General features: G+C 45.8%; 3 protein-coding genes across 11 annotated transcripts in view; 2 read left to right on the plus strand and 1 right to left on the minus strand.

The window, feature by feature from the left end:
* The window catches only part of KLHDC8B (kelch domain containing 8B), a 42869-nt gene extending 37997 nt beyond the window's left edge, over positions 1-4872 (plus strand). For all 8 annotated transcript variants that reach the window (XM_082210460.1, XM_082210459.1, XM_082210464.1 and 5 more), the window contains exons 5-7: positions 1-225; positions 1218-1319; positions 3610-4872. In XM_082210460.1, the coding sequence (XP_082066586.1) occupies positions 1-225; positions 1218-1319; positions 3610-3806 (524 nt within the window). In that variant the 3' untranslated portion in view covers positions 3807-4872. The remainder of the gene's footprint in view (positions 226-1217; positions 1320-3609) is intronic.
* Positions 4873-6202: 1330 nt separating this feature from the next.
* CIMIP7 (ciliary microtubule inner protein 7) lies at positions 6203-27102 on the minus strand. Of its 2 annotated transcripts, XM_082210723.1 has the most exons (4): positions 26950-27102; positions 17378-17491; positions 8667-8744; positions 6203-6793 (listed from the first exon to the last, which is right to left on the minus strand). In XM_082210723.1, the coding sequence occupies exons 1-4, from the start codon at positions 26974-26976 to the stop codon at positions 6305-6307; spliced, it is 708 nt and encodes a 235-aa protein (XP_082066849.1). In that variant the 5' UTR covers positions 26977-27102; the 3' UTR covers positions 6203-6304. The 2 variants fall into 2 exon arrangements, with proteins under 2 accessions (XP_082066849.1, XP_082066850.1); XM_082210724.1 differs by lacking the exons at positions 17378-17491; positions 26950-27102 and adding an exon at positions 17130-17251.
* IHO1 (interactor of HORMAD1 1) overlaps positions 8741-27115 on the plus strand; it is a 66137-nt gene continuing 47762 nt past the window's right edge. The window contains exons 1-3 of the mRNA XM_082210076.1: positions 8741-8847; positions 10948-11044; positions 12726-12805. The gene's annotated coding sequence lies outside the window, so the exon portion shown is untranslated. The remainder of the gene's footprint in view (positions 8848-10947; positions 11045-12725; positions 12806-27115) is intronic.

The raw sequence follows: 27115 nt of genomic DNA on the forward strand, positions 1-27115 counted from the left end.
GAGGAAGGCAAGGCAAGCTGCCCGTAACGGCCTTCGAAGCCCTGGATCTGGAAGTGAAGAGCTGGACCCGCTACCCGAGTGTGCCCAGCCGGCGTGCCTTTGCCAGCTGTGCCACGTTGGACGGCTGCTTTTTCAGCCTGGGAGGGCTGCAGCAACCGGGACCCCACAACTTCTACTCCCGGCCCCACTTTGTCAACACTGTGGAGATGTTTGACTTGGAGGAGGGTAAGCTGGAGTCATGTTGTGCCTGTTTAAAGAAAAGTGGGTTTAACTCAGAGACTGCGATGGATTGACAGCAACTCTTGCCTGAAAGTCATGGCACGACAGCCCTAAGCAACTCAGCAACTCCTTGTGTTTCAGCCCTAGTCACACGTTCACTTCCCAGGCAATACCATATAAGGCAGCCATCTTGAACTCTGGTCCTCTCCATGTTATTGGACTGCAGCTCCCATCACCCCTGGCTGAAAACATCTTAGCAATAGACTTCCCTTTACATGAAGGCTAAGATGGCTGAAGATGATGGGAACTGCAGGTCAATGACATCTGGGCACCAAAGACTGATGAGCGCCGACATAAAGCCTTCCCAGGCTATCCAGCATCACATTTCACCGCAGAGTGAAGACAGGGAACTGAACTCCCTGAGATTAACTGATTATTGCCCCTTCTTAAGATGGGTGAATAGGGACACAGGTGGCGCTGTGGGTTAAACCAGAAGGTTGGTGGTTTGAATCCCCGCAACGAGGTGAGCTCCCATTGCTCGGTCCCTGCTCCTGCCAACCTAGCAGTTCGAAAGCATACTAGTGCAAGTAGATAAATAGGTACTGCTCCAGCGGGAAGGTAAACGGCATTTCCGTGCGCTGCTCTGGTTCGCCAGAAGTGGCTTAGTCATGCTGGCCACATGACCCGGAAGCTGTACGCCAGCTCCCTCGGCCAATAAAGCGAGACGAGCGCCGCAACCCCAGAGTCGGCCACGACTGGACCTAATGGTCAGGGGTCCCTTTACCTTTTAAGATGGGTAGATAAGGATTGTGAGTCGTCTCTCTGTTAAACTATCTTGTCCATGTCAAGAGATGCAAATACCCAAATTAGAGCCTTTTAGTCAAGATCCATCTTGGCGTTCATAGGTTCTTGGCCAACTGAGTTGTCCTCCCCTTTAGTCTTAGTTCCTCTCCCTCCACAGTGTGCTGAGTTCTTCCTCTCCGCCATCTCCCATCCAGGGTCCTGGAATCGGCTGAGCCGTGCCATCCGCATGAGGGACAAGAGGGCTGACTTCGTGGCCGGCCGCTTGGGTGGCCGCGTGGTAGCAGCAGGCGGCCTTGGTAAGTGTGGCAGGTGGGCCACTTCTGTGCTCTTGAGGTGTGCAGAATATGGGGATGCACAAAAACTTGTCCCAAGCTGGGGATATATTGCATTGCATGTGAGATCAAGCCCCTGGACTTGAGGGCTTGTTGGATGGAATGCAACTCCTTAAAACAAGTAGACCTGCACCATCTCTTTCAAGTGTGTCATCTTCCCTTACCTGCCGAGAGACATGGATCTGATTTGTGAAGTTGCTTCTTTCTGCCTCATTGTTTGGGTCTCTCTCTCTGCGTTCCTGTTCTGGATTAGCAGCCTGTTGGAGCAGGCCAGTGTCCTATCTAATACAACTTCCTGTTCTTACAGTGACCAGTCATATGCATTTTGGAATCAGTCACTCAGAAGCAGGACTTGAGTGCACTACTTGTGATTCCCAGCAATTAGCATTCAGAGGTTTACTGCTTCCACCAACCGGGGGAGCTATAGAGATGGCTTCCCCTGCGTCTGGCAACCAGGGTATTGACTCTGTTTCTGAACATCAAGGCTAATGCAGTTCTCGTACAACTACATCAGTGTGCACAGGGTTTTCAGGTATTCCCTCCCCTGCAAGCTACCATTTTGGCAGCAGTTGGCCCAACCCATTTCACATACCATGGTCAGCCGTAAGCCCCAGCTCACCGGGAACAAACAGCGCACAAGTGATAGAGCACACCGCATGAGCACTGGTTCACATGTCACACTAAGCCAAGGCTTGTGGTTGGTCGCTCTTTGTTCCAGGCCAGGGAGGGCAAAATGGGAACAATGTGAGCAGTTCAGTTTGGCTTACTGTGATGTGTGAACTAGCCCATTATGTGAACAGGAATTGAGTTGTCCCTAAACACAGGATAACTGCCTTTTGGTTGACAGAATCAAAGTGAGGGAGAAGGTGGCAGTTTTCCATTTTTGCAATTTGTGTCAGGAACACATATCTAGAACCAAACGCCTTTGGAAGGATGTGTTGGGGGGCCATGTTGCTACCTAACATGAATGAGTGGGACAGGCATTACAGCAGGAGAAAATACAGGGGGTTGAGCCTTCCCTTCCTTCTGCACTGAATCTTGTAGGTCTTTCCTCTGCATTGCTGCAGTTTGCTCCTCCTCCTCCACCTCTTGCACAAATTATTAGGGCAGCCACTGATTCACTCATCTTCTTAGATACAGGTAAGTTTTGCATGCCATTTTCTCAGTGGAAATATATGCTGCATATATATGCCTTAGGGTCCGTTTCAAGCATGGGAAATATTGCCTTTCAGATATTGTTGGACTACAAATCCTATCATCCCTTGACAATGGGCCATGCTGGCTGGGGCCACCATTGGGAGGGCCAACAATTCCCCATCTCTGGGCTAAATGCTTTGGTACATGTCACTGAGACTGAGCATGGGGAGAGAGTGCCTTTAGTGACCTCTGTTTTTTGCAGAAACCTCCTCTTTCTGTCAACTTTCTTGCCTTTCTTAAACACTACCCTAGATGTCCTTACAAAATACAATAATAAAGAAGGCATAAAAGTTAAACTGCAAAACTCCAACAAGGTTGTCTTTGAAATGAATGAGAGTTAGTGAGGCAAGGAAGAAGGGCTACCCCTTCACGTGCTTCATTAGAAGCAGCAATTACCTGAAAATGTGCCATCTGAATGCTTTCAGCATTGGGTCTCTGGCTTTCACTGGAGCCAGTGTGGTGTAGTGGTTAAGAGTGGTGGACTCGTAATCTGGGGAACCGGGTTCGCATCTCCACTCCTCCACATGCAGCTGCTGGGTGACCTTGGGCCAGTCACACTTCTCTGAAGTCTCTCAGCCCCACTCACCTCACAGAGTGCTTGTTGTGGGGGAGGAAGGGAAAAGAGAATGTTGGCCGCTTTGAGACTCCTTAGGGTAGTGATAAAGCGGGATATCAAATCCAAACTCTTCTTCTTCTTCTTTCATTCACACCCTCTCGGTGTAGCTGGCAGTCCTGGGGTGCTGGCAAAGAGGCCTGCTGTGAGAAAGCATGCCAGGATCCGTTTGCACTGTTTCTGGCATCAGTTTGAGTTCCAAATCCCTGCCTTTCATAAACATCCCCTTGGCCTGTAAACGAAACCTTTCGTTCCTGCTGCAGCAGGATGTGCCATTGTCGTTCATGGGAGATGTTTGCCCTAGAGCTTGGCTCAGCCATAGTGTACTCTTGTACTAGTGAAGTCAGTAGATATGCCAGATTTTTTATTTTTATTTTTTGCAATTGCTGACACCAACTACCGCTTGGCTCATGGATCCGCCTCTCCCCCCCCCCCCCTTTTCAGGGAACCAGTCAAGTGCTCTTGGATCCGTGGAAGGCTTTAACTTGGCGAGGAAGAAATGGGAGCCCTTGCCGCCCATGCCCACCGGCCGCTGCTCCTGTTCCAGCTTGGAGGCTGCCAACCTGCTCTTTGTGATCGGAGGGGTGGCCCAGGGTCCCAGCAGCGCCGTGGAGGCCCTGTGCCTTCAGGAAGGCGTCTGAGAGATGCTCGCCGGCAGAGAGATTTCTTCTGCCAATACAAGCCGAGAGGACTAAAGTGCCTGACGACGACGGGGACGGGACATCCATACAGGGGAGCAGGAAGGAAAGCATGTGCTCCGTTGCCAGTGCGGCGCCCTGCAGCAGCGACCTTTCCCTTTGCTGTTCTCCAAGTAGCTCATTTCATCTTTGCAAAGCATAGAGTAGTAGCTCAGAGACTGGGGCAGGGCACAGGCGAAGCGCCTTAGCAGCGCACCCAGCCAGCCGAAGCGAGATCTACTAAGCGGAGCTCACTTTCTCAGTGCCACAGCAGGCGCAGAAGGTCCCCTGCTTCCCAGCCATGGCTTCTTCATTGCGCGCAGCCTTCCGACTCCAAAGGAACATGGCGAGAATATGGGCTGCGCCATGCTCAGGTTGAAGCAGCAGAGCGATGGCCAACCAGAACGCTCCATTCAGCACCCTCCCCTTTCATTGTCTGTCCCGCTGTTGAACTTTAGATTGTAAGCTCTCTGGGGCACAGGCCTCCCCTCCCCTTTCCTCCCTCTTTGCTTATGCTACTCCGTAAACTCGCCATGTATAACGGATATCGGTAGTGCTATATTGACAGCTCACGTTCTATTGCACCGCTGTTAAGGCTGCCGGTAAAAGGGCGAGCGATGACGCGCAAAGTTGAGCCTGGGAGACGAATGCAGCAGTGAAGCAGCCATACAGCCCAAGACACAGCTCCACCTGCGTTCTTGCCATGCTCATTGCGCTGCGTGGGTCTGGCCCTTAACTCTGAAGACAGCAAGGTTTCCTCAGCAGGCTCTGGGGAGGAGTGGTGGAAGGTGTAGGCACAAAGAGGAGCAGGCACTCCAGTGTTTCTGCTTTTGAGTTGCCATTGCTATCCTTGCGCAGATGTCTTTTACACTGCACAGCTGAGTTGACTCCAGGAAGGCTGGGTGCAGCCACGACACCCTCTTGTGTGTTCCTAACTTGGTCTGTGTCTCATGTAGCACATAAGGTGCCCTCTAGCCCAGTGCCTAGGAGGTGGTGTAGCACCTCATGCCAATAAAACCAGTGGATTTTTTCTCTCCTGGCTTTCTGTCTCCTAAAAATGGGTCTTGTCTGAGATGTGCTCCACGTGCCTAAGCTGCTGTCTGCACTTAACTCTTAGCTGCTGGTGGTGGTGGTAAGCAGTCATTGTAAGATCAATTGCTAGCAGGTTGTCAAGCATCGGCATAGGTGAGAGGGAGAAAGAGTGCCAAAAGGCAGATTTAAAGCTCACGTTGGACACAGTCCGAAGGTTGTTAAGGCCCAACAACAGCTTTACTTCTCCCCAGTTCTCACAATCTGTCAGATGCAGCTCAGCACTCAAACGCAGAGAGGAGCAGGAAGTTTAATTCTTTATTCAAGAAAACGGCAAACAACGCAGAGAAGCCTCAAGGCAGGGCCAGCTTCCATAGCACAGTTGCCAGGACTGACAGTTCCTGTTTCCCATTTCCCCCTAAGATCCCTTCCTCTTCCGGAGGTTGCCCATGTTGGCATACACTAAGGCAAGAGTGAACTCTTGCTCATTGTTCAGCCACATGCATGTTCTTGGAGAAAGGGGGGGGGGAGAGTTGAATTAGCAAGCTCCTGAGAAGCTTCATGTGCTGAGTCTGAACTGCTTTCTGCCCTTGGCTCTTCCCTCTCACTCATGCCTGTTGCTTTTTTTTTAAAGCAGCCAACCATTCCTTCATTTTCTGACCTGTCCTCAGTGCCCCACCACCATTTCCGGTGCCCTGAACCTTCCTCCTCTGAGGCTTCCCTAGGGAGTTCGCCAGCTGGTGCCTCCTGCCACTTCTCGTCATCCAGCCAGTCTCCTCCTCTAACCGGACATTGTCCAAGCAGCCTCAAACTGTAGCAGCCCACCTGCAATCTCTGTTCAGCCCTGTGCATTGCCCTGTGTGACCTTGGAGACAAGTGGGAAGGGTAGCTTGTCACAGCAGGAGAGTCATACTCCTGGAATTCTCCTGCAGCCTCTTGCCCTTCCCGCCTCTGCTTCAGCCTCTGTGTCTAAGCTGCTCCCTGTCACAGGCTCTCCTTGCTCACTAAAGCCTGTTACTTCTTCAGCATCTAACCAGTCCCCCCTCCGCCCATACCTTCTACCTCTGATCTCTCTTCAGTGTTCCCCACCAATCCCCGGGCTCTGAGCCTTCCCCCTCTGGGGCTCCCGTGTTTGGTGCCTATTCGTCCCTACAAAACAACTCTTTGTGCTTAGTCTTGAAAACAAAACAGTAGAATTAAACAAGCATACCTCCGCACAACTCTTCTGACCGGCAAAACAACTCCGTGGCCAAAATCAAGAGTTTTGTGGCAAAAGGTTTCCTGGCAGAGGGGAAATAAAGGGCATGCAAAACCCGTAGCATCCGCTTGGGTCACAGTCCAGCAAGATTTTATTTTATTTTTTCCCCATATTTCACCTTGTACAAAGGAGCATTTAACTGTTCTTGCAGATAACGGAGAAACCCCGCGTGTGATCAGCAATTGTGCCAGTGCAGACAGTCTGAGACAGTCCACCGGGTTGGCCTGTGGGTGCCAGGGCGCACATAAATGGGTCCTGGAGCAAAGGCTTCTGGGGTCTTGCTGGTATCTGTTGCGGTGGGCTCACACGAGCCTGGAACGGTGGCGGGCTCGCTGGAGACAGGGGCGGTGGGCTCACTGGAGACAGGCTTGGTGGGCTCAGCATCTTTCACCACCTCACGCTTGAATGTCCTGAGGGTGGGTTCATACAAAGAGTAGCTCCGGTAAGTGTGCTGGTAGGTGGTGCTGGGTGTGCGTTGCAGGGGCTGCCCTTGCCTGTGGGAGTGATGAACTAACACCTGGGGGACCTTTTCTCTGGAGTGGAAGTCATACTGGTAGCTTGAGATGAGGGGTCTTTCACGTCTTAACTCCTCCTTCAAGGGAACCCAGTCAATTAAGTTCTTGGTGTTGGGAAGGCTTCCCTCTATTCGCCTCCTTCCTAAACCCTGCCGGGAAACAATGACCAGACCAGACTGTTCACACCCGCACTGTGAAAGGAGTCACCCAGCACACCATTTTAAACGCAGAACCAGAAGAAGCCAGGAGGTTACCAAGGGTGGAAGACAGGTGCGATATTCTGAGAGCAGGGAAGGGCACTGGAGGAAACCCTTGCCACATTTAATCGAAACTAGTGACGGTTGAACCACCTTGGAATCGAGGGACAAAATATGCGACTGATCAAGTGCTTGGCGTCTCTCACAAAAGTTTTGAAGAAGGGTTCACAACTCTGCGATTGCTTTTTTAAAATTTAATCTGTCTTCACACCAAGCTGAAACTCCTGCCCTCAGTACTTGATCCTGCATATAGTAACCCACAAGTTAGCCAATATGCCACAAATTGCAATTATTTGGTATTCTGGTGCAAATTTCTCCTGATAAACACATTCCGTGCAGGGTTTTTCTTTTACTAATATACACATTTTTGCAACCAGTTTATCCTAACACATTTTGTATGCTATTCTCACGAATATATGCATTACCCCCTACACATTAGTTGGCTGGAGAACTGCGCTGCAAAATTCGAATGTGCAAATTTCAAAGGATGGCTGTGCTTTGGTTCTCATATTGTTTCAGAAAACGTAGTTTCGCTATATTAACCTTTGAGTTCAAGCTTAGTCGACTTTCCCTCCCAACGCCAGGGAGGAATCTTACGGAGCACACCTGCCTTAAAAAGGATGATGATGATAATAATAATAATAATAATAATAATAATAATAATAATAATAATAATAATAGTAATAATTTATTTATACCCCGCCCTCCCCAGCCAAGACCGGGCTCAGGGCAGCTAACAACCAATAATAAAAACAAGTTGATTAAAATACAATTTAAAAAAACAAGATTAAAATACAACATTAAAACATTAGGATGCAGCCTCTTCACAGGAGGAGAAAGGAAAAAGAAAGAGGGGGAGGGAATCAAACTGATTCTAAGCCAAAGGCCAGGTGGAACAACTCTGTCTTACAGGCCCTGCGGAAAGAAATCAGATCCTGCAGGGCCCTGGTCTCATGAGGCAGAGCGTTCCACCAGGCCGGAGCCAGTGTTGAGAAGGCCCTGGCTCTGGTTGAGGCTAATCTGACTTCCTTAGGGCCTGGGACCTCTAGGGTGTTGCTATTTATGGACCTTAAGGTCCTCCGTGGGGCATACCGGGAGAGGCAGTCCCGTAGGTACGAGGGTCCTAGGCCGTGAAGGGCTTTAAAGGTCAAAAGCAGCACCTTAAATCTGACCCTGTACTCCACCGGGAGCCAGTGCAGCTTGAAAAGCACTGGATGAATATGCTCCCATGGCAGAGACCCCGTGAGGAGCCTCGCTGCAGCATCCTGCACCCGCTGGAGTTTCTGGGACAGCTTCAAGGGGAGCCCCGCGTAGAGCGAATTACAGTAGTCAAGCCTGGAGGTGGCCATCACATGGATCACTGTGGCCAGGTCGGGGCGGGAAAGGTAAGGGACCTGATGCGGTATGGAGCACTTCAGTGCTGAACCTAACCCTTGCCCAGTTCCTGCGGCACCTGACCTGAATGCTCGAGTGTATCAGGCACCCACTAGACGTGTAAGGCAAAGCCTCAGGCTACTTCGTGCAGCTAAGAGCACTTAACTAGTGCTTTTGCAGAGGCAGTCGGTTGGTGTCATCAGTTCCTGAGGGAGCCCTGGAGCCTGCCAAGGGAGAGCTAATCACATTAGGAATGAAACCGGTGTCTCTAATCAAGCACTCCTCTGATTAACTTCTCTACCGGCTCTATTGCTGCATAAGAGGAAAAGGACAAAAAAAAACCTTCCCTGCCCCCACACTCCCGCACCCCCCCCAAACCAATCACACTCACGTTCTCAAAATATGTAGCTGATCCTGGGAAGGCGTGCCTGTTGTCGTGCTTAGAGAATATGTGCTTTGAAGGGGTTTCCTGGAAAAGGGCACAAGCAAGATTAGCCCACGGCTCCCTGCCAGACGCCACACCCTGCAGTTGTACCAGGGGAGTAAAGATGGGATCTGCTTTCAAGCACGAGGTGAGGGCAAATTTGGCCCAAAGGAGAGGGATTCGTACTGGGAAGCTGTGGATTTCGGGTGCTGTAGTTCAAAACGACTGGGGACCCAAGGCTGAGAAAAGCTGCTGTAGTCGGTAGGGTAGGATTAGCCCAGTTTTAGAGCCACAGTGTTCTGGTTTGCTTTGTATTCTGTTTTCACCCTCTGCCTGGTTCTCCCCTACCTTTTATTTCTAGTAAAGTTTCACAACTAGGCCATAAAACTCTGCAATTGCAAGCCTCGGGATTCTGGAATCATAGAATCATAGAATCATAGAGTTGGAAGAGACCACAAGGGCCATCGAGTCCAACCCCCTGTCAAGCAGGAAACACCATCAGAGCACTCCTGATATATGGTTGTCAAGCCTCTGCTTAAAGACCTCCAAAGCAGGAGAATCCACCACACTCCTTGGCAGCAAATTCCACTGTCGAACAGCTCTTACTGTCAGGAAGTTCTTCCTAAGGTTTAGGTGGAATCTTCTTTCTTGTAGTTTGGATCCATTGCTCCGTGTCCGCTTCTCTGGAGCAGCAGAAAACAACCTTTCTCCCTCCTCTATGTGACATCCTTTTATATATTTGAACATGGCTATCATATCACCCCTTAACCTCCTCTTCTCCAGGCTAAACATGCCCAGCTCCCTTAGCCGTTCCTCATAAGCCATCGTTTCCAGGCCTTTGACCATTTTGGTTGCCCTCCTCTGGACACGTTCCAGTTTGTCAGTGTCCTTCTTGAATTGTGGTGCCCAGAACTGGACACAGTACTCCAGGTGAGGTCTAACCAGAGCAGAATACAGTGGCACTATTACTTCCCTTGATCTAGATGCTATACTCCTGTTGATGCAGCCCAGAATTGCATTGGCTTTTTTAGACACTTCAGGTTACAGACTCCGCTAACCCAGAAATAGTACCTCGGGTTAAGAATTTTGCTTCAGGATGAAATCACATGGTAGCGGCGCGGCAGCAGCGGGAGGCCCCGTTAGGTAAAGTGGTACCTCGGGTTAAGAACAGTTTCAGGTTAAGAACGGACCTCCAGAATGAATTAAGTTCTTAACCCGAGGTACCACTGTATTATATACTGGCAGTAGTTTGCCCCACAAGCAGCCTGGTCATTGGACTTAACCATTCAGGGATCCTTTACCTTGCAGTAGCTGCAGCCTCCGGACCAACCTCAATGATAGCCCCACATTGCAGTAATCCAACCATGATGTTACTAATGCATGGACAAGTGTGGTCAAGCTATCCCTATCCAGTACATACCATACTGGGCAGACTGGGGAAGACTTGGAATGGAACCCCCACTCAGTCACAATTCACGAAGCTTGCTGAACTACCTTCAGCCAGTCACGCTTTCTTACCATTTTGTACCTCGCAGAATTGTTGTGAGGAGAAAATTGGGTAAATCTCTGCACAAAAGAAAATCCCTGAAATCCTTTACAGAAGGGTTTGATACAAAGGTGGTAAAATAGGATAAATATTGCACGTGTTGTTTTTTTTATTGTGCACGTGTGTGTGTTTTTATTGTGCACGTGTGTGTGTTTTTTATTGTACAGAGTACCTTCCAGTATGCATTCAGGTAAACAACAATGTCTTGGCCAAGGAAACTGGAATTTGGGCTTCAGTCTATCCTACGTTGAAGCCTCTAGGATTCTTTCTATAAGGCCCCTTGGATCTAAAAAGGGTCAATTGATTGTTCCACAACTGTTCCACCCTAGCAGCAGCCAATTGGCTATGCCTTTTGCTTGGTGTGCTGCATTTGGTACGTATATTTCTGCTGCTCAGGACTGGTAGAGAGTGAAGAATAAAAGCGTCAGTTGCCTGTTCCACAGCTTCCATCAAGAAACAAGAAATGACTCATAGATACATAACTTATCCAAATACCCACAACTGTCAGTAACAACCAGTGAGTCTCTACACAGCCTTTTTGTTTTCACTCTATCTCATAAGCCCACCCATGTTGATATACAAAAAAAACAGGAATTAGTGAGTTTGATTCCCCCCTTTTCTCTTAATTAGTGATTTCACTGTATTTATTTTCAAAATAAAATGTAATGAAAAACAAAAGAAAATACACTGTTCTATTCCTAGGCATACAAGGGCTAGTCTTAGGCTTGCGGTCCTCGCAGAAGGTCCAACCTCTACTCAAGTGGGGAGTGAACTATCACTGGCGATCCTCTCTCTGGTGGTAAGCAGCAGGGAACCTGTAACTGAGGCATCTAGAGATGGGAGTACCAGGCACTTTGGTCTTTGTGGGAAGCAGAGCTGAACAGGCCACCCAAGGGCCTCTCAGGCTGGCACAGCAATAGAATAAACAAAATCGCTCCCTTTTTCCACCCCGGCTGACCGATGGCAGGGCGTCAGGTGCTGTGGTGTGTTTGTCACTCTGTACCTGCTCTGTGTCTCTCTTGCCCACCTACATTATCAGAGTGTACACCCGTGGGGCCTTATCCTGCAAAGCGCTGGGCTAAGACCCTTTCCTCTCTTGAATCCAGAGCTCCCCAGCATATGACAAAATGGGAGATGCTCTTGTGTTCTTCTGTGCAGATGTCAGCTTCAAGGGATGCTTTGTTAGCAGGCGAATTTCATCAGGAGGAATCATTCTAAGGGAGTCAATTGTGCCATTCACTGATGTCTGAAAAGCTCTTGCAAGTTGGCAGCTGGAGAGCAGTTTTGCATCCTCCAGGAGCTTATTCTGTTGCCTTAGCTGGCATCCCTGTGCATCCCTAGGAGCCAACAGGGCGGTCAAGCCAAGGAGCTGAAGTTGCACAGGTTGTATTTATCCTATCGAAGTAGCCAAACACATATTTTGCTACAGGTCTCTGATTGTTATAAGCCGACATTTATAGGCTGCCTAAAAGTGTTTGTGAGGTGCTGGCTCTTTTAGAGCAAATTCTCCCTCACAACTAATCTCAGTCAGTCCGGCTAGAGGGAATTTCTCTGTTTTACAAGCTGAAGCCAGAATTGCTCTCCTGCATTTTGTAATGCACTGCCTATACCTCGCTGATGCTCCATGTCTTTCCGAATCATGCTGAAAGCTAGTGTATAAGGTACTAGCGAGCCCCTCACTGTGAAGTACAGTGTGTATAGGTGCCTGTACATTATACTGGCTACAAATTTTAGTTTCTTTTTGGAGGAAGGGTCTCTCTCCTAGTGCAGGCCTTGGACGGGAGGTTGCACCATGTGGTTCTTCAGAAGCAAATGTCTTCTCATGAATGACAGCAATAAATAACCCTCTTGTGAGGTACCTGGTAGGGCTGGGCTGGATCTGGTTTTTCAACATCGCGATATATCACCAGCTAAACATCGTGATACACCAATATATCACAATGTCTGAAATAAGGATGGAGCTATGTACAGGCATTCCCCCCATTGTGATTTTTTGCACAGCACCCACACACGTAATGATCTGCAATGTATTGCTGGGTCAAAAATTATGAAACCAATATCACGATATGAACTTCAAACTGGTTTGGAACAATATATTGCCCAGCTCTAATACACATCATGATTCGCATGATTCGCAAAAACCTATGGAACTGATATCATGATATGGACTTCAAACCGGTTTCGGGCGATATCACTAATCCTAGTACCTGGGTGTCTTGTATATTGCTGCCTAGAAAACAGAGACAAGGTGCAGATGGCGTACCTAGTAGGTGAGCTCACACCCATACTAACCACACCCCAAGGGCTATTACACTCGTTGGCCCTATCATATTTGGAGCCAGCATGGCCTGTTCTGCACCACTGAAGATGCAACATCTGGTACGTGCTCCTGTTAATCTCCCCCAGTGATTACTGTTAAGTTGTGGGTGAACATATCAGACAACACAGCGATTCTTCAAACAGCTCTTGTTTATTCACAGGCCAGAACAGAACTGAACTGAAGGGTTCAGTCAGCCTGCTTATATAGAGCTCCACTACTACGCAACAGTAACCACTTTCTGTAACTATCCAATCACTGAACGTCACTTTCAATCCCTTATTTGCATATGTGGACCTGAGTGAAAACTATCTACAGTATTCCCCTGCTGGCCCAGGGCGAGAACTTCAGTACATAACAATTACAGTCTGCAATAATCTTTTCTCTGACCTTCCGATAGCTCACCTTTGCCTGCTCAATCTACCCAGGACTGCTGCTAAAATGAATTCCTGTTTTTGTCGCTCTGACATTGTGATTCCCTTGCCTGTATCCCCCCAATACTATCTTTCTGTTCTCCCCTGGATCCACAAACAACTTCTCATCCTTTCCTGTGAAACTCTCCCTGGCCTTGCCCCCTTCGCCTCCCTGGGCTCATGGGGTTGTGTGGATTCTCATTGGGAACAAGGCAGAGGAAAAAGGTTTAAGGCCCCCTCCACACACAGTATAGTCCTGATCTGGCTAGCGGGGATGGGCTGTACCAGCGATTTATAATTTTTTTAAAGATCAAGGGCACCAGGGCAACCATATGATAAATATCACATCTAGTTTGGTCCTCGTATAGAAGTTGTTTCTAAACCTGCTACCTTTTTATTCGGAGGAGATGGAGCCTGGGATTATCTGCATGCAAGGCATGTACCTCTGCCACTGAATTATGACCCTTTGCTTCTATATTCTCTAAAGCCACCCTGTAATTTCAAGGTTGGGTAGGAGAGGCGTTTTGCCAAGTCTTCATTGTTGCTGAGGCTTTATAAATAAAGTTGACCCTCTCGATCAGCATGGGCTTTGAAACCCAGAGAGAGAGAGAGACTCCGCCTCTGGTTTCTTACAGCTTTTGAAAACAATATTTTCCGTACCAGTGAAACTGCTAGCAAACACTTTGCCAAAACATAATTAACATGTAGTACGGGGTAACTAGAGACCAGATAAAGTGCTTTGGGGGGTTATATCCAGCCCACAAGCTGTCAGGGATTTTGTAACTGTAATAAAATATTGCCGGAAAGGGATTTTCAACAGGTACAGTTTGTAATCCCAAAATGCTGCAGGGGTCAGGAAACAAGTGCCTGCTCAAACAGGCAGAACTATTAAGCGAACGCAAGCCCCTGCCTTTGCATCCGATCACCCTGATTAGATCTCCCACAGATAAAATACTGAGCTATATCATTTCTCCCCTCCATGAAATAAGCTGAGGACGAGCGCTTGGGCTTGGGAATCAGCAGTGGGAGTTCTCCCTTGCAAACCGAAAGGATCAGAGAAAGAGATTATCCAAGCAGCACAGATGCAGAGTCACATGAGCTAAGCCCCTTGTCACAACATGATGCTCCGTTTCCTGCCTCTGCAGTGCTGCGAGGTGACAGGACTCCAGGCGCAGCGGCACAGAGGACGAGAAGCAGCCGTGGCTTTACCTGTTGTCAAAACTGCTGTGGGTTCCCGGAAGAGAATTAAGAGGCAGCTGTCTTCCTTGCTTAATGGGGACAGATGCCAAGTCTCCTACTGTCGGTGCCAGGATGTGGGGGCAGAAGGAGCCTAATCCACAACATGCCGCTCGAGATATCGCAAAGCAATTAAATAGAGCTTAGCTGCTACCCGAAATCCCAGCAGATAGATTTAATAAAGAGGAAGGCTGGCACTTCCATACCACAATAACAAAGGACAACCTGGTCCTCCGAAAGGCAGGAAAGAAACTACCGACAATGGATCCCTCTCATGAGCAGGTGACAAGAGGGTTCTTCCAGACTGTAGCTGTTCTCAGGTCATGTACCTGCAAATTTAGGTTCCACAATTATAGCTGACTGGGAGGCTTTGTGCTACAAACCTGTTTCCCCAAAATATTGGACTGCAAATGGACTGGAAGGTTGCTGGAGCCAATGCCATCTTAACCTCCTCGCAAGCAAATTAGGATGAGTACACAGTGGGTGGCGCTGTGGGTTAAACCACAGGGACTAGGGCTTGCCAATCAGAAGGTCGGCGGTTCGAATCCCCGCAACGGGGTGAGCTCCCATTGCTTGGTCCCTGCTCCTGCCAACCTAGCAGTTCTAAAGCACACCAAAGTGCAAGTAGATAAATAGGTACCCCTCTGGCAGGAAGGTAAACGGCGTTTCCGTGCGCTGCTCTGGTTCGCCAGAAACGGCTTAGTCATGCTGGCTACATGACCTGGAAGCTGTACGCCGGCTCCCTCGGCCAATAAAGCGAGATGAGCGCCGCAACCCCAGAGTCGTCCGCGACTGGACCTAATGGTCAGGGGTCCCTTTACCTTTACTCAGTAAACAGAGGATAGAGAAGAATTTCCACTAATGTAACCTTGGGCGCACAGAATTTGCTTTACCTTTCATTTTTGTTTTATTTGAGAAATTTATATCCATCTTTCACTATAAAAGCGCTCAAGGCAGCTATTAAAAACAGCAAGAAGATAATTAACAAATAATTAGCTGCATTTTAGTTATTAAAGCTTTAAGCAGCATCTAGCATAAGTCCTAACAGTGCGATATTCACAACCTCCGAAAACTGATCGTAATGGAAGCACAAAAACATAACCACATCTTCCTAAATAGATTTTTCCGATCAGAAAAGCATTTTACTTTACAGCATGACATATTATGCTTTACAGGAAGACATATTCTTGCGACACTATGCAGAAAAATCAAGCACCAGGGATTCAGGAGCCTGCCTGCTGTTCTAGCTCAAATTAATTCCATGTCGGCGAAGTGTCAAATGGGATAAAATCGGCAGTTTGGGACAAGCAATTTTATGCAGGTTGAATTAGGATTTTAATCCCAGGCTTCACACATACACACACAAATGCAAGTGAAAGAGTCAGCTACAGCCATCACCACTACCACCAACCTTTATGATGGGATCCATCAGTTGCCATCCCATATCTATCACAGTACTCTGGATATGACCTAGGGCCACGCTGTAAAAGCTCCTTTCTAAACTGGGTGGTAAAATGGCAAATGCAATCCAGTGTAAACAAGTGTAAAAGTGAAGCATGTTCGTATACAGTATATGCTCATGAGTCGACTGATCAGAAATGAGACCTTGGGGTCGTGGTGCAGGAAGATCTCGACCCAGTGTGTGGGGGGAAAGGCACATTCCATGCTAGCGATCACTAGGAAGGGAACTGAAAATCATAGAATCGTAGAGTTGGAAGTGTAAATAAAAATTTACGGTCTTATATATATAATAAATGTTCATAAATGTGCCAGCCAAGCACGTACAGTGGTACCTCGGGTTACATACACTTCAGGTTACAGACTCCGCTAACCCAGAAATAGTACCTCAGGTTAGGAACTTTGCTTCAGGATAAGAACAGAAATCGTGCTCTGGTGGCGCGGCAGCAGCAGGAGGCTCCATTAGCTAAAGTGGTGCTTTAGGTTAAGAACAGTTTCAGGTTAAGAACGGACCTCTGGAACGAATTAAGTACTTAACCCAAGGTACCACTGTACATAGATATGTGGGCCACATGTCTGGAGCAGCACAGGAAGACCGTCCTGAAACCATTTTGACTCCCAAACTGACCAAATGTTTTCTCTGCAAGGAGGGAGGGGGTGAGGGAACCTTCCCATTGTCTCAGGAATTGGGTAATCTCTATCTCAAAGGAATGGCCAGACTACCGGGAAAGGCAATCAGATAAGGCATTATCAGATAACCTGGCAGACATGAAAAACAACAACGTTCAAATTTCTGTTGCAGACCGCCTTTTCTGTGATGTAGGTATGATGTTTGTGGGGTGTGGACTTGGGTTACACCCCTTCTGTGATGTATGTATGATGTATGGAGGGGTGGTCTTGAGCTCCAGGGCAGGGAATTTAAAATGTCTATATAAGGGCAGGCACCCCTTTTTTCTGGGTCCTCCTCTGTTCTCCTGCGTGTGAGGGGAGCACCCTGTTGCAACAGTTTTAATAAAAATCAGGCTTACTAGCTGCTTTGCTTCTCAATATTCTCTGGTTGGCCTCTGTTATTTTCTCCTACCGATAGGGAACCCACTTAAGCACTCTATACAGGCTCTTGGATACTCCATAAGGGAAGAAGGGCAGATTTTGTTTACAACAGAAGGGACCCTGAGGGTCATTTAGTCCAACCCCCTGCAATGCACGGATCCTGCCCACAGCCATCCCTGGGTGGGCTTGAACCACCAACTTCCTGGTTAACAGCCAGATGGGCTGTTGAGAAAATACAACTGCCAATACTGTAATGCTGTTACATGGCGTGACCGCATTTGGAATGCTGTGTGCAGTTGGAAAATAAATAGGTTTTTATTTATTATTATTTTTAAAAAGGGGTAGCCACAGGTTGAAGGTGGGTCTCAGGTATGAAAAGGCTGAAGACTTGTGGTCAAAGAGTTAAATACCTGAACTTGAGATAAGAACTTTCTCTCCCAGATCTTAACCACAGCAATGCACTGAGGCCTACTTCCAGTAGATTTCATGCCTTTCTCTGTGCAAATTGAGATTAGTCACAGCACGCCCATACGGCTCTTTCATTCCATTTGTCCCTATTAACAACCAGATAGGAGGTCTGGTAAGGATGAAGGCTTTCATTTGCCTTCTTCCCCGTGGGAGCCTGTCGAAGACCGGCCGGAGATGACCCGTCACTCACCTTCATTCTCTTCAGGAAGAGTTCAGGAGGTTGTGGCTGGGCTGCTTTGCGGTACTCCTGGGTGAAGTCGCTCCTGCATCTGCTTCTGTAGTTGCCATAGAAACCGTTGGCGTGCTGGAGCAAGAGAGGCAACAAGGAGCCCCTAATTAGCAACTGAGCAACATAATCCAGTCGCCTCTCCAAACTCACTGGCGAGCTTGATAGGGGCCACTGGAAGGTCACACTTTGCCTCTGACAACTACGAAAGGATTTCGCAGGGGTTTGTCATTATTCTTATTACCGACAAGAAAAGAGGCTTTTCAGGCGAGGGCAAGAAGCAGACAGGCGAGTCTCCGATGATGCAGGCCAGCTTCCCACGAGACTCTTGGCCACGTTACGCCAGCCAAGGACTTGTCAAGAGAGCTTCATTTGGGAGGGCTGAGAGTCATGTTTCGACAGTCTTGATCACCACAGACCAGACATAAGGGGAACTTCAATTTGAGCTGATCTGCGCCAGGCTATATGGCTGGTAAAAAATGCCCAGCTGCACCCCAATTCCAGGCTGCCCTCTTGCCCTCACCAAAACAGCATTCTGCCTGAAAAGGTATTTTTGGTTGTGTGCAACATCATCCAGCCATCAACGTGGGACTGGAAAGCCATAATCTACACCAGCCTTTACAACAAAAGAGCTATCTGGGACACTGAGTATACAGTGGTTCCTTGGTTCTCAAACTTAATCCGTTCCGGAAGTCCGTTCCAAAACCAAAGCGTTCCAAAACCAAGGCGCGCTTTCCCATGGAAAGTAATGCAAAATGGATTCATCCGTTCCAGACTTTGAAAAACAACCCCTAAAACACCAACTTAACATGGATTTTACTATCTGACGAGACCGCTGATCCATAAAATGAAATCAATAAACAATGTACTGCGGTCACACAGTCAATCAGTCAGTAGCTGAACTGGGTTCCACATAGTCACAAGAACACAACAAAAAAGCCGCAAAAACAAAAACGCAAAATAAATAGCAAAGACCTCAGCGTAACACTCAAAACTGAAGCGTGGCACTCAAAACGGAGCACGTTTGGCTTCCAAAAAGAGTTTGCAAACTGGAACACTTACTTCCGGGTTTGCAGTGTTTGGGTTCCAAGTTGCTTGAGTACGAAGGCGTTTGAGAACCAAGGTACCACTGTACTCTGCATTAAAAACCAATCAATCAAAACACTGCACTAAAGTAACCATTCTGTGCCAGGAAGCTGGAATCTATAACCATTGTTGTCTGTTGTCCAGCACAGTCACTATAGCAGATATGGGAGGAGTTAGGGCTAGCCGCCACTGCTGCTACTTACATACCCGCCAACATTTTACCATCAAAACAAGGGATATAACATTCCCATTTTATTTTATTTTTAATTTTTATTTATACTTTCCAGGTTTATACATTTCATTAATTTTACAATCATTTTAACATTTCAAAGCTTGACTTCCTTCCCCCTCTTTCTGCGGTTCCTTAAATTTATTTTTTAATATCTTCTGCAGATCCAAATTCATTTGATTTGCTCATTTAATTATCTACTTTAAATATATACAGTACTCTTATGAAACTGCAGGTTATTACAATAATCCTGCCAATGTTTTTATCTGTTTGCCATTTTTCTGTAAATATTCAATAAACCATTTCCATTCTTTTATTTTAAAAAAGTTTGTTATCTTGATTTCTTATTCTTCTGGTAAGTTTCGCTATTTGTGCATATTCCGTAAGTTTTTGCATCCATTCTTCCTTTGCTGGGACTTCTGCTTCTTTCTATTTTGGGACCAGTTACGAGTAGCATTCTTGCTGCTGTGGTAGCATACATAAATAAATTTCTATACAATTTAGGTAGTTCTGTCCCAATAATGCCCAAAAGAAAAGCTTCTGGCTGTTGTTTTTTTACAAAGGTTATTTTAAACATCCTTTTCAATTCATTATATATCATTACTACAAGGCCACCACATATGATAAAAAGAACCTTATTTCTCTTTACATTTCCAACACTTGTTTGATTTAGATTTGTACATTTTTGCCAGTTTACTTGGTGTTAGATACCAATGATACATCATTTTCATATAATTTTCTCTTAAACCATAACATGCCGTAAATTTTATATCCACGTTCCACAATCGTTCCCATGCTGCCATGTCTATATTATGACCCATATCTATGGCCCAGTGTATCACTGAGGATTTTACTTGCTCATTCTCTGTCTCCCATTCCAATAATATTTTATACATTTTAGACTGTTGCAGAATTTGTCCTAGTCAATAATGACAGGCTCCGGGTTCTTCAAGGAAGGTCTGGTTTATTAAGCTGCAGCTGGCATCAGTGAGATCGTTCTCAAAGGCTGAGCCCCGATTGCTATTTGGGGCTCACTTTTATAGTGTGTTGGGACACGGGTGGCGCTGTGGGTTAAACCACAGAGCCTAGGACTTGCCGATCAGGTCAGTGGTTCAAATCCGCACAACAGGGTGAGCTCCCGTTGCTCGGTCCCTGCTCCTGCCAACCTAGCAGTTCGAAAGCATACTAGTGCAAGTAGATAAATAGGTACCGCTCCGGCGGGAAGGTAAACGGCGTTTCCGTGCACTGCTCTGGTTTGCCAGAAGCAGCTTAGTCATGTTGGCCACATGACCCAGAAGCTGTCTGTTGGCTCCCTCGGCCAATAAAGCAAGATGAGCTCCGCAACCCCAGAGTCGGTCATGACTGGACCTGATGGTCAGGGGTCCCTTTACCTTTATAGTGTGCCACAAACAACTTCCAGACACGGGTACAAGAGCGTGTGCAGAGCGAGATTACATCATTTTGCAAACATGCCACACAAGAGTCCTTTCCTAAGCAGTTCCTCTTTCTGGGAGTCTGTCTCAACAGTTCCTATTTTTGGGAGACATTACAATAGCAGGCAAAAACAGAACTTTTCTAGCCTCTTCCCCACTCCCCTCCTGTCCTGTCTGCAACTGCCAGTCTGTGCTGGTTTTTTGCCCATATTCAGCTGACCTATGCAAGTTTAAAAACAGACACCAGACTGTTAAGTTGTGGGTGAACATATCAGACGACACAGCGATTCTTTATACAGCTCGTTTATTCACAGGCCAGAACAGAACAGAACTGAAGGGTTCAGCCAGCCTGCTTATATAGAGCTCCACTACAATGCAACAGTAACCACTTTCTGTAACTATCCAATCACTGAACGTCACTTTCAATCCGCTATTTGCATATGTGGACCTGAGTGAAAACTATCTACAGTGTCCCCCTGCTGGCCCAGGGTGAGAACTTCAGTACATAACACAGACAGTTACCGGTAGCTCATCTCCTTGTGACTGACTTTCTTGACCAGCCAGTTTACACAGCATTTTGTGGCAAACTCAAAAGTGGGGGTTGTGGGGGGATGGTTCTGGAGACATTTTCTGCTCATAGGGTACCTTTTGGGTGTTGGATTGCTGAGGCAAGTAGATTCTATTTTCTAACTGCTGAGCTGATTTCTGCACTTTTCCCTCAGGCAGACATTTTCTGATCACCATCGGGGCAGGGGCTGCTGGGGGCAAGTGGATTCTATCTCATCATTCCTCAAGACAACACTTTTTTTACATTACATCCCAACAGGTCTCTCTCCAGTTGTGACATTTGTTCCCCAAACCCTCATGTCCTATCTTTCTTAAATACTTCATTCAAATAATATTTTAACCATGTAGTTAATTTCCCTGATAATTCCTTAAATTCTTTAAATGTCTACTCTCCTCCCTCTTGTTTTATTAAGTTTCTACAAGTTGTCCACCCTTCTATCCTATTATTTTTCTTTACCGTTGTAGCTTCCAGCACTGAGAGCCATAGTGGTGTTCTTACCAGAACACTCCCATTTTCAAACCAAGGATCACTTAATGAGGCAGCCCCTCAGTATTACATATAATTAAAGTCTTTTCATTGCCCATGCACTATATTAATTTACTCTGCACTATTATTAATTTACTCTGCATTAGCCTGCCCCGCAATGATTGAAAAGTCAAGAGGGCAATGATTTTTCTAGTTAAAGAGACGCCTGCAAAATATAATTATCCTACAAATTTGTTTACTAACTGTTCAAAATACAGTGGTACCTCGGGTTACATACGCTTCAGGTTACAGACTCTGCTGACCCAGAAATAGTACCTCGGGTTAACAACTTTACCTCAGAATGAGAACAGAAATCGCGCAGCAGCATCAGGAGGCCCCATTAGCTAAAGTGGTGCTTCAGGTTAAGAACAGTTTCAGGTTAAGAACGGACCTCTGGAATGAATTAAGTACGTAACCAGAGGTACCACTGTACCGTAAATCTCAGTGGGTACAGGGTGTGAAATGCATGTCTATGTTCCTTGGACACAAGTTGCATCTGCCCATTTAAAACTTTAACTTGCCCATGGAGGGAGCTGAACCCCATATTTAAATCCCATATTCAAATTCAAACAAGGCAATCTCCCAAATATGAAAATAAGGGTGGTGGTTTAGCAGAGAGAGGGATCAGGAAAAGGTGCTTTCCCTGATAAAGTGAGACAATCGGAATATCTGTAGGTAGGTTGAAGGGCGAAGAGGTAAGAGCGTACTGAGGCTTCTAGTGGTATGTTTAGGTAACTGTTGTCTCCAGACATCTGGACCTCGCAGGGTCTCTCCCTGTTTAGGGATAATGTATGTTACTTCACTAGGGACGCGGGTGGCACTGTGGTCTAAACCACTGAGCCTCTTGGGCTTGCCAATCGGAAGGTCAGCAGTTCGAATCGCCGCGACAGAGTGAGCTCCCGTTGCTCTGTCCCAGTTCCTGCCAACCTAGCAGTTTGAAAGCACACCAGTGCAAGTAGATAAATAAGTACCGCTCTGGCGGGAAGGTAAATGGCATTTCCATGCGCTCTGGTTTCCGTCACGGTGTCCCGTTGTGCCAGAAGCGATTTAGTCCTGCTGGCCACATGACCTGGAAAGCTGTCTGTGGACAAATGCTGGCTCCCTCGGCCTGAAAGCGAGATGAGCGCCGCAACCCCATAGTCGCCTTTGACTGGACTTAACCGCCCAGGGGTCCTTTACCTTAATTTACCTAAATTACTTCACTAACTTCCAACTGTGGTGAGCCAGCTGCCTTTGAGGGCCTTTGAGGAAAACATAATTGGTCTGCTTCTTGATGTAAAGGACAAGTTTAGCAAAATTTCAGGATATAAAATGGGGGCCCTGGACATCTGCCCCAAAATCCTACTCTGACAGCACCAATGGAAGCTTCAGTCCCCGACAGTCAAAAATAATGTTCAGCCCCACCCTTGAGTTTTCATCAGGCATTGCCTGCACGTATCCAAACCTCTTTTTGTGGCCCTGTAAACTGACAATATTTTTTTTAAAGAGTCTCAATATTTTGTGTTGTACCCTGAGATTGTAGAACTAACTGCCCTGGTTACGGCAAAAGGTAGAGGAGCTGTTCTAAATTGGTTTGTGTTGTGTTGCAACAGCAGTAGACAAATAAAGACCACTTTTCTGCGCACATTGTCAGGCCTCTGCAGTATTTTTGAAGTCACAGTTTCTCACCGCTATAAAATAAAAGTACAATTCCATCTTTTATCCACCTTGGTTTGTAGGCTTTGATGCCTATATCTCAGCAATGTGTCTCATGCAATAGATTCCTGGCCGTGCTACCCACAGAGAGTGCTGTTATGGGGAAAACTGTAGGAAAGGTATATATTACCTTGCAGAAAGGAAGGAAGAAAACAGGGGGGAGAAAACATTTTGAAGGTTTTGTTTAAAGAGACAAGCAAGGCAGGGTTGCCCTCTGTCCCTGCTTTTGTTTGCATTATCTGTTGAACCTCTAGCAGAAATTATTAGATCTAACCAGATGATAACAGGTGTTAAAGCTGCCTAAGAAGATTTTGAAATTAGCTTGTGTCAAAGATGTATAACTTGCTGTTGAAATGGAATACACAGGATGAAACGGTGAAATCTGCTATGATTAAATGGGCACAAGATGTTGGACATAACATAATGATGGCTGACTGGGAACAGTTATGGACCACAGGTATGAAATTCACGGCATTTAATGCCTTAAGAGAGAATATTATGAAAATGATATACAGGTGGTACATGACCCCAGTCAAGCTTGCAAAAATCTATCATTTGCCCGATAATAAATGTTGGAAATGTAAAGAAACTGAAGGTACATTCTTTCACCTTTGGTGGACGTGCCCAAGGATTAAGGCTTTCTGGGAGATGATTTATAATGAAATGAAAAAGGTATTTAAATATATCTTTCTGAAGAAAACAGAGGCCTTTCTCCTGGGCATGGCCGGCCAAATGGTGCCAAAGAAGGACAGAACTTTTTTTATGTGTGCCACAATAGCAGCAAGAATACTTATTGCAAAGTATTGGAAGACACAAGATCTACCCACTCTGGAAGAATGGCAGATGAAGGTGATGGACTACATGGAATTGGCGGAAATGACTGGCAGAATCCGAGACCAGGGAGAAGAGTCGGTGGAAGAAGATTGGAAGAAATTTAAAGACTATTTACAGAAATACTGCAAAATTAATGAATGTTAGAATGATGTCAGATGAAGTTAAGTGGTTTAAGCAGCAATGTTATAAAGGTGTATGTAAAAATGGATTGTTAACAGGTGAGAATCCAAAGTTATAATATATTATGTTAAAGGACTAAGATAAAAACAAAGAGGGAAAGAAATTGCTGAATTAACTAACTGAATTGGAATACAAAAAAGGGGTGTGTGAGGTCAGGGAAACAAGGAAATGAATGTAAGGTATGGAAAGACTGATGTATTTTTTAAAGTGTTTTTTATCTTTTTTATCTTTTGTATTTTTTCTTTTATTTTTTCTTTTGTCTTTCTTTTTCTTCTTTTTTCAATTCATGTAATTCTTTTCTTTGAAACCTTAATAAATATCATTTAAAAAAAAAAGATTTTGAAATTAGCTTGTACGCAGGTGATGTCGTCTTATATGTTAAAGGTCTGGAAAATATAATTAGTCTGCTACTTGATGTAAAGGACAAGTTTAGTAAAGTTTCTGGATATAAAATAAACTGTACTAAATCTGAGTGGCTGGGTAAGATTCTCCAGTTAAATATTATGGCATATATCATAAGACCTAAATAATGTATTTGAATACAATCATGACAAGCTGGTGTTTAAAGTCAAAGGTATACTAAAAACTGGTTGCTGTTGAAAACATATTGCTTAGGGGAATTAACATTTCTAAAATTTTACCCAAAATTTTATTTTTGTTTCTGAGTTTTCCAATTAGAGTACTTCCCTAAATTATAAATACCTGGCAAAATATATTTATAAATAAAAGATTCAGGGTAGCCTGAATCTGTCTTATGAAGGGTAGCCTGAATCTGTGTCTGATGGAGCGAAAAATACGGTATATTGACTTGCTTAAGACTGTGATGCCACTCAGACAGATCACTATTCTTTTTTTTAATATTCCCTATAATCGGAAGAATGCGTGATTGCATGTTTGGCTAAACAAAGTATGAATTGTAGTCTGCATGGTTAAACAGACTAGTATGATCTGACTGAGAGGGGAAAGACAAGATTATGATTCTTTTGTTGACAATGTTATCATTTTTATTGTATATTGGGGGAATAAGGTACAGGAAAATATAAATCCACATGCATTGTTGGGAGTGCTTTGAGACTATATATCAAATTAAATTTTTTGAACCTTAATGAGATTAATGCATCAAGGGAGATTTACTACCCAGGCTTCCCCCTCCTTTCTCTCTCTCACTGTTTTATTTTTAACCATTTCCATTATTATTATTATACTAATGTTGTACATTGTTTAAAATGTCAAGTACTTTAGTATCACTGATGTAAAACGCTTAAATGTTAAAGAAAGAGTTGGGGGAGGAAAGATTTGGAAGGTTTTCATACATTAGAATGCTGCTAAACGAAAAGGGAGAATGTTTGTTCATCTTATCTATCAAGAAAAGGGCAAGGAAATGTGGGTTTCAGTAGGTGAGTTTAAATCAGCATTAGAAAAAAAACACTGGCAGCAGATGGCTATGCCTCTCGTTTGGTGTGTGCATTTGGTATGTGCATTTCTGCTGCTCATGACTGGTAGAGAGTGAAGAATAGGAGATCAGATGCAAAAGGAAGACTAAGAAGTCAGGATGCAAGAGGTAAAGATTTGAGGTGTGGGTGAATTTTTAACTACTTGATATTCATACATAAGGCCAAAGACTGTCTCCAAGAGCTGGTGGAGAGTAGAGCATACTCCTCACAGTAGTTTACCCCACACTGAGTTACAACTACAGTGCCCAGAATTCTTTGAGGGGGAAATGTGCTTTGACTGTGATTTAAAGGTGTGGTGTGTACACAGCCTAAGTTCCCAGCAAGGGAAAAGCTGCCATTGCTGCTAAAATAATGGAAAAATCAATGTGGAATTTTGCAGCTCATAAGGCAACACTCAAGATTACAGGATGTATCTAACGGAGGAGCGAAATTTCCATGTTTATATTTGGCCTAGCATCAATATGCCTAAGGCCACTCTTGTTTGCTGCCTGGGATGCTATGGTTGCCAGGCAACCATAGGCCTTGCTCCCTAACCCTTTTCTTGTGGCAAAAGTAGTGGACCAGTGGGGAGCAAGTGGGGAGAAGGGAGTTGGAGTCATCCAGAGTACCTCACTGCTTCGTGCTGGCCCTGTTCAGAAACAACTGGTGGGATCTGAGTCAAGCATTTCTGTCCTATTATAGAGTCTAAACATACCATGCACCCATCCTGCTGTACAAAATCTCCCATCATCAGAGTGTCATTTCTGAGGAAATGGGGACATTGAGTAGAAACCATCCCTCCCATACATATCGGAATTGATTTTTTGCAGGGTTAACCTGACCTCAGCCAACCCCCTTAATTTCATCCCATAGACTTCTTTATGGTTCAACCCCTTATTTAATAACCTTCCATTCATGTGCAGGGCTTAATTTGCACCAAGGCTTGCCAAGGCTCAGGCCTGGAACATGTGAAGTAAGGAGAAAAATGAGGGAACACTTGAGCCAGGGCAGAATGCATTTATCTTTTCACCAAGGCTCGGTACACACTATACCGGAGCTTTCCAAACTTTCCATGACGGTCACACACTTTTTAGACATGCATCATTTCGCGGCACAGTAATTCAGTTTTACTAGCAAGCCGGAGGTTAAACTAACCCCTTATAAGAGCATTTGTGTGACACACCTACACACTGCAGCCGACACATATAATGTGTCATAAGACACAGTTTGGAAAGCTTTGCACTGACTATACCTCCAAAGCCCATTATCTCCCTCAATTAATTCTGGGCACTGTGATTTGTTAAAAGTTGCTGAGAATTTTACCACAGTGCCCAAGATTCTTTACAGGAAAGAATGAGCATCAGATATTCTTCAGTGTGTATATAGCCCAAGTGAATACAAAACATCCCAGATCCCATAGATTAGAGGGGAATACTTCCAGATTAGAGGGTAGCATTTCTAGACACACTTAGTCATCTTTTTCTAGAATATAAAGTGTTTGTGAAGCCTTACAAACAGCCACAGACAGCATTTATCACAAACATTGAACTCACCCATGTCCCTACAATCGGGCTAGGCATCCCCTCAGGATCTGAGGGGAGCCACGTAAAAGTGGCCTGTCCCCTCAGTTATTTGAGCCGCCACCTGAAGCTAGCTGGTACCTGGGCATAGGGCTTGCCACCCATGTTTACATGGTTGCCAAGCAACTATTATATGCGG

This window comes from Podarcis vaucheri (genome assembly GCF_965113315.1).
Source record: "Podarcis vaucheri genome assembly, chromosome: 2".
Taxonomy (NCBI): Eukaryota; Metazoa; Chordata; class Lepidosauria; order Squamata; family Lacertidae; genus Podarcis; species Podarcis vaucheri.

Excerpts from the sequence above, each read along its gene's own strand:
- CIMIP7 (XM_082210723.1), bottom strand. The coding sequence starts at position 26,976 with ATGCCTAGCCCGATTGTAGGGACATGG. Across the intron at positions 17,492-26,949 it reads GCCCGATTGTAGGGACATGG|CACGCCAACGGTTTCTATGG; the intron begins GTGAGTTCAATG and ends CTCTTGCTCCAG. Across the intron at positions 8,745-17,377 it reads TCTTCCTGAAGAGAATGAAG|GAAACCCCTTCAAAGCACAT; the intron begins GTGAGTGACGGG and ends GCCCTTTTCCAG.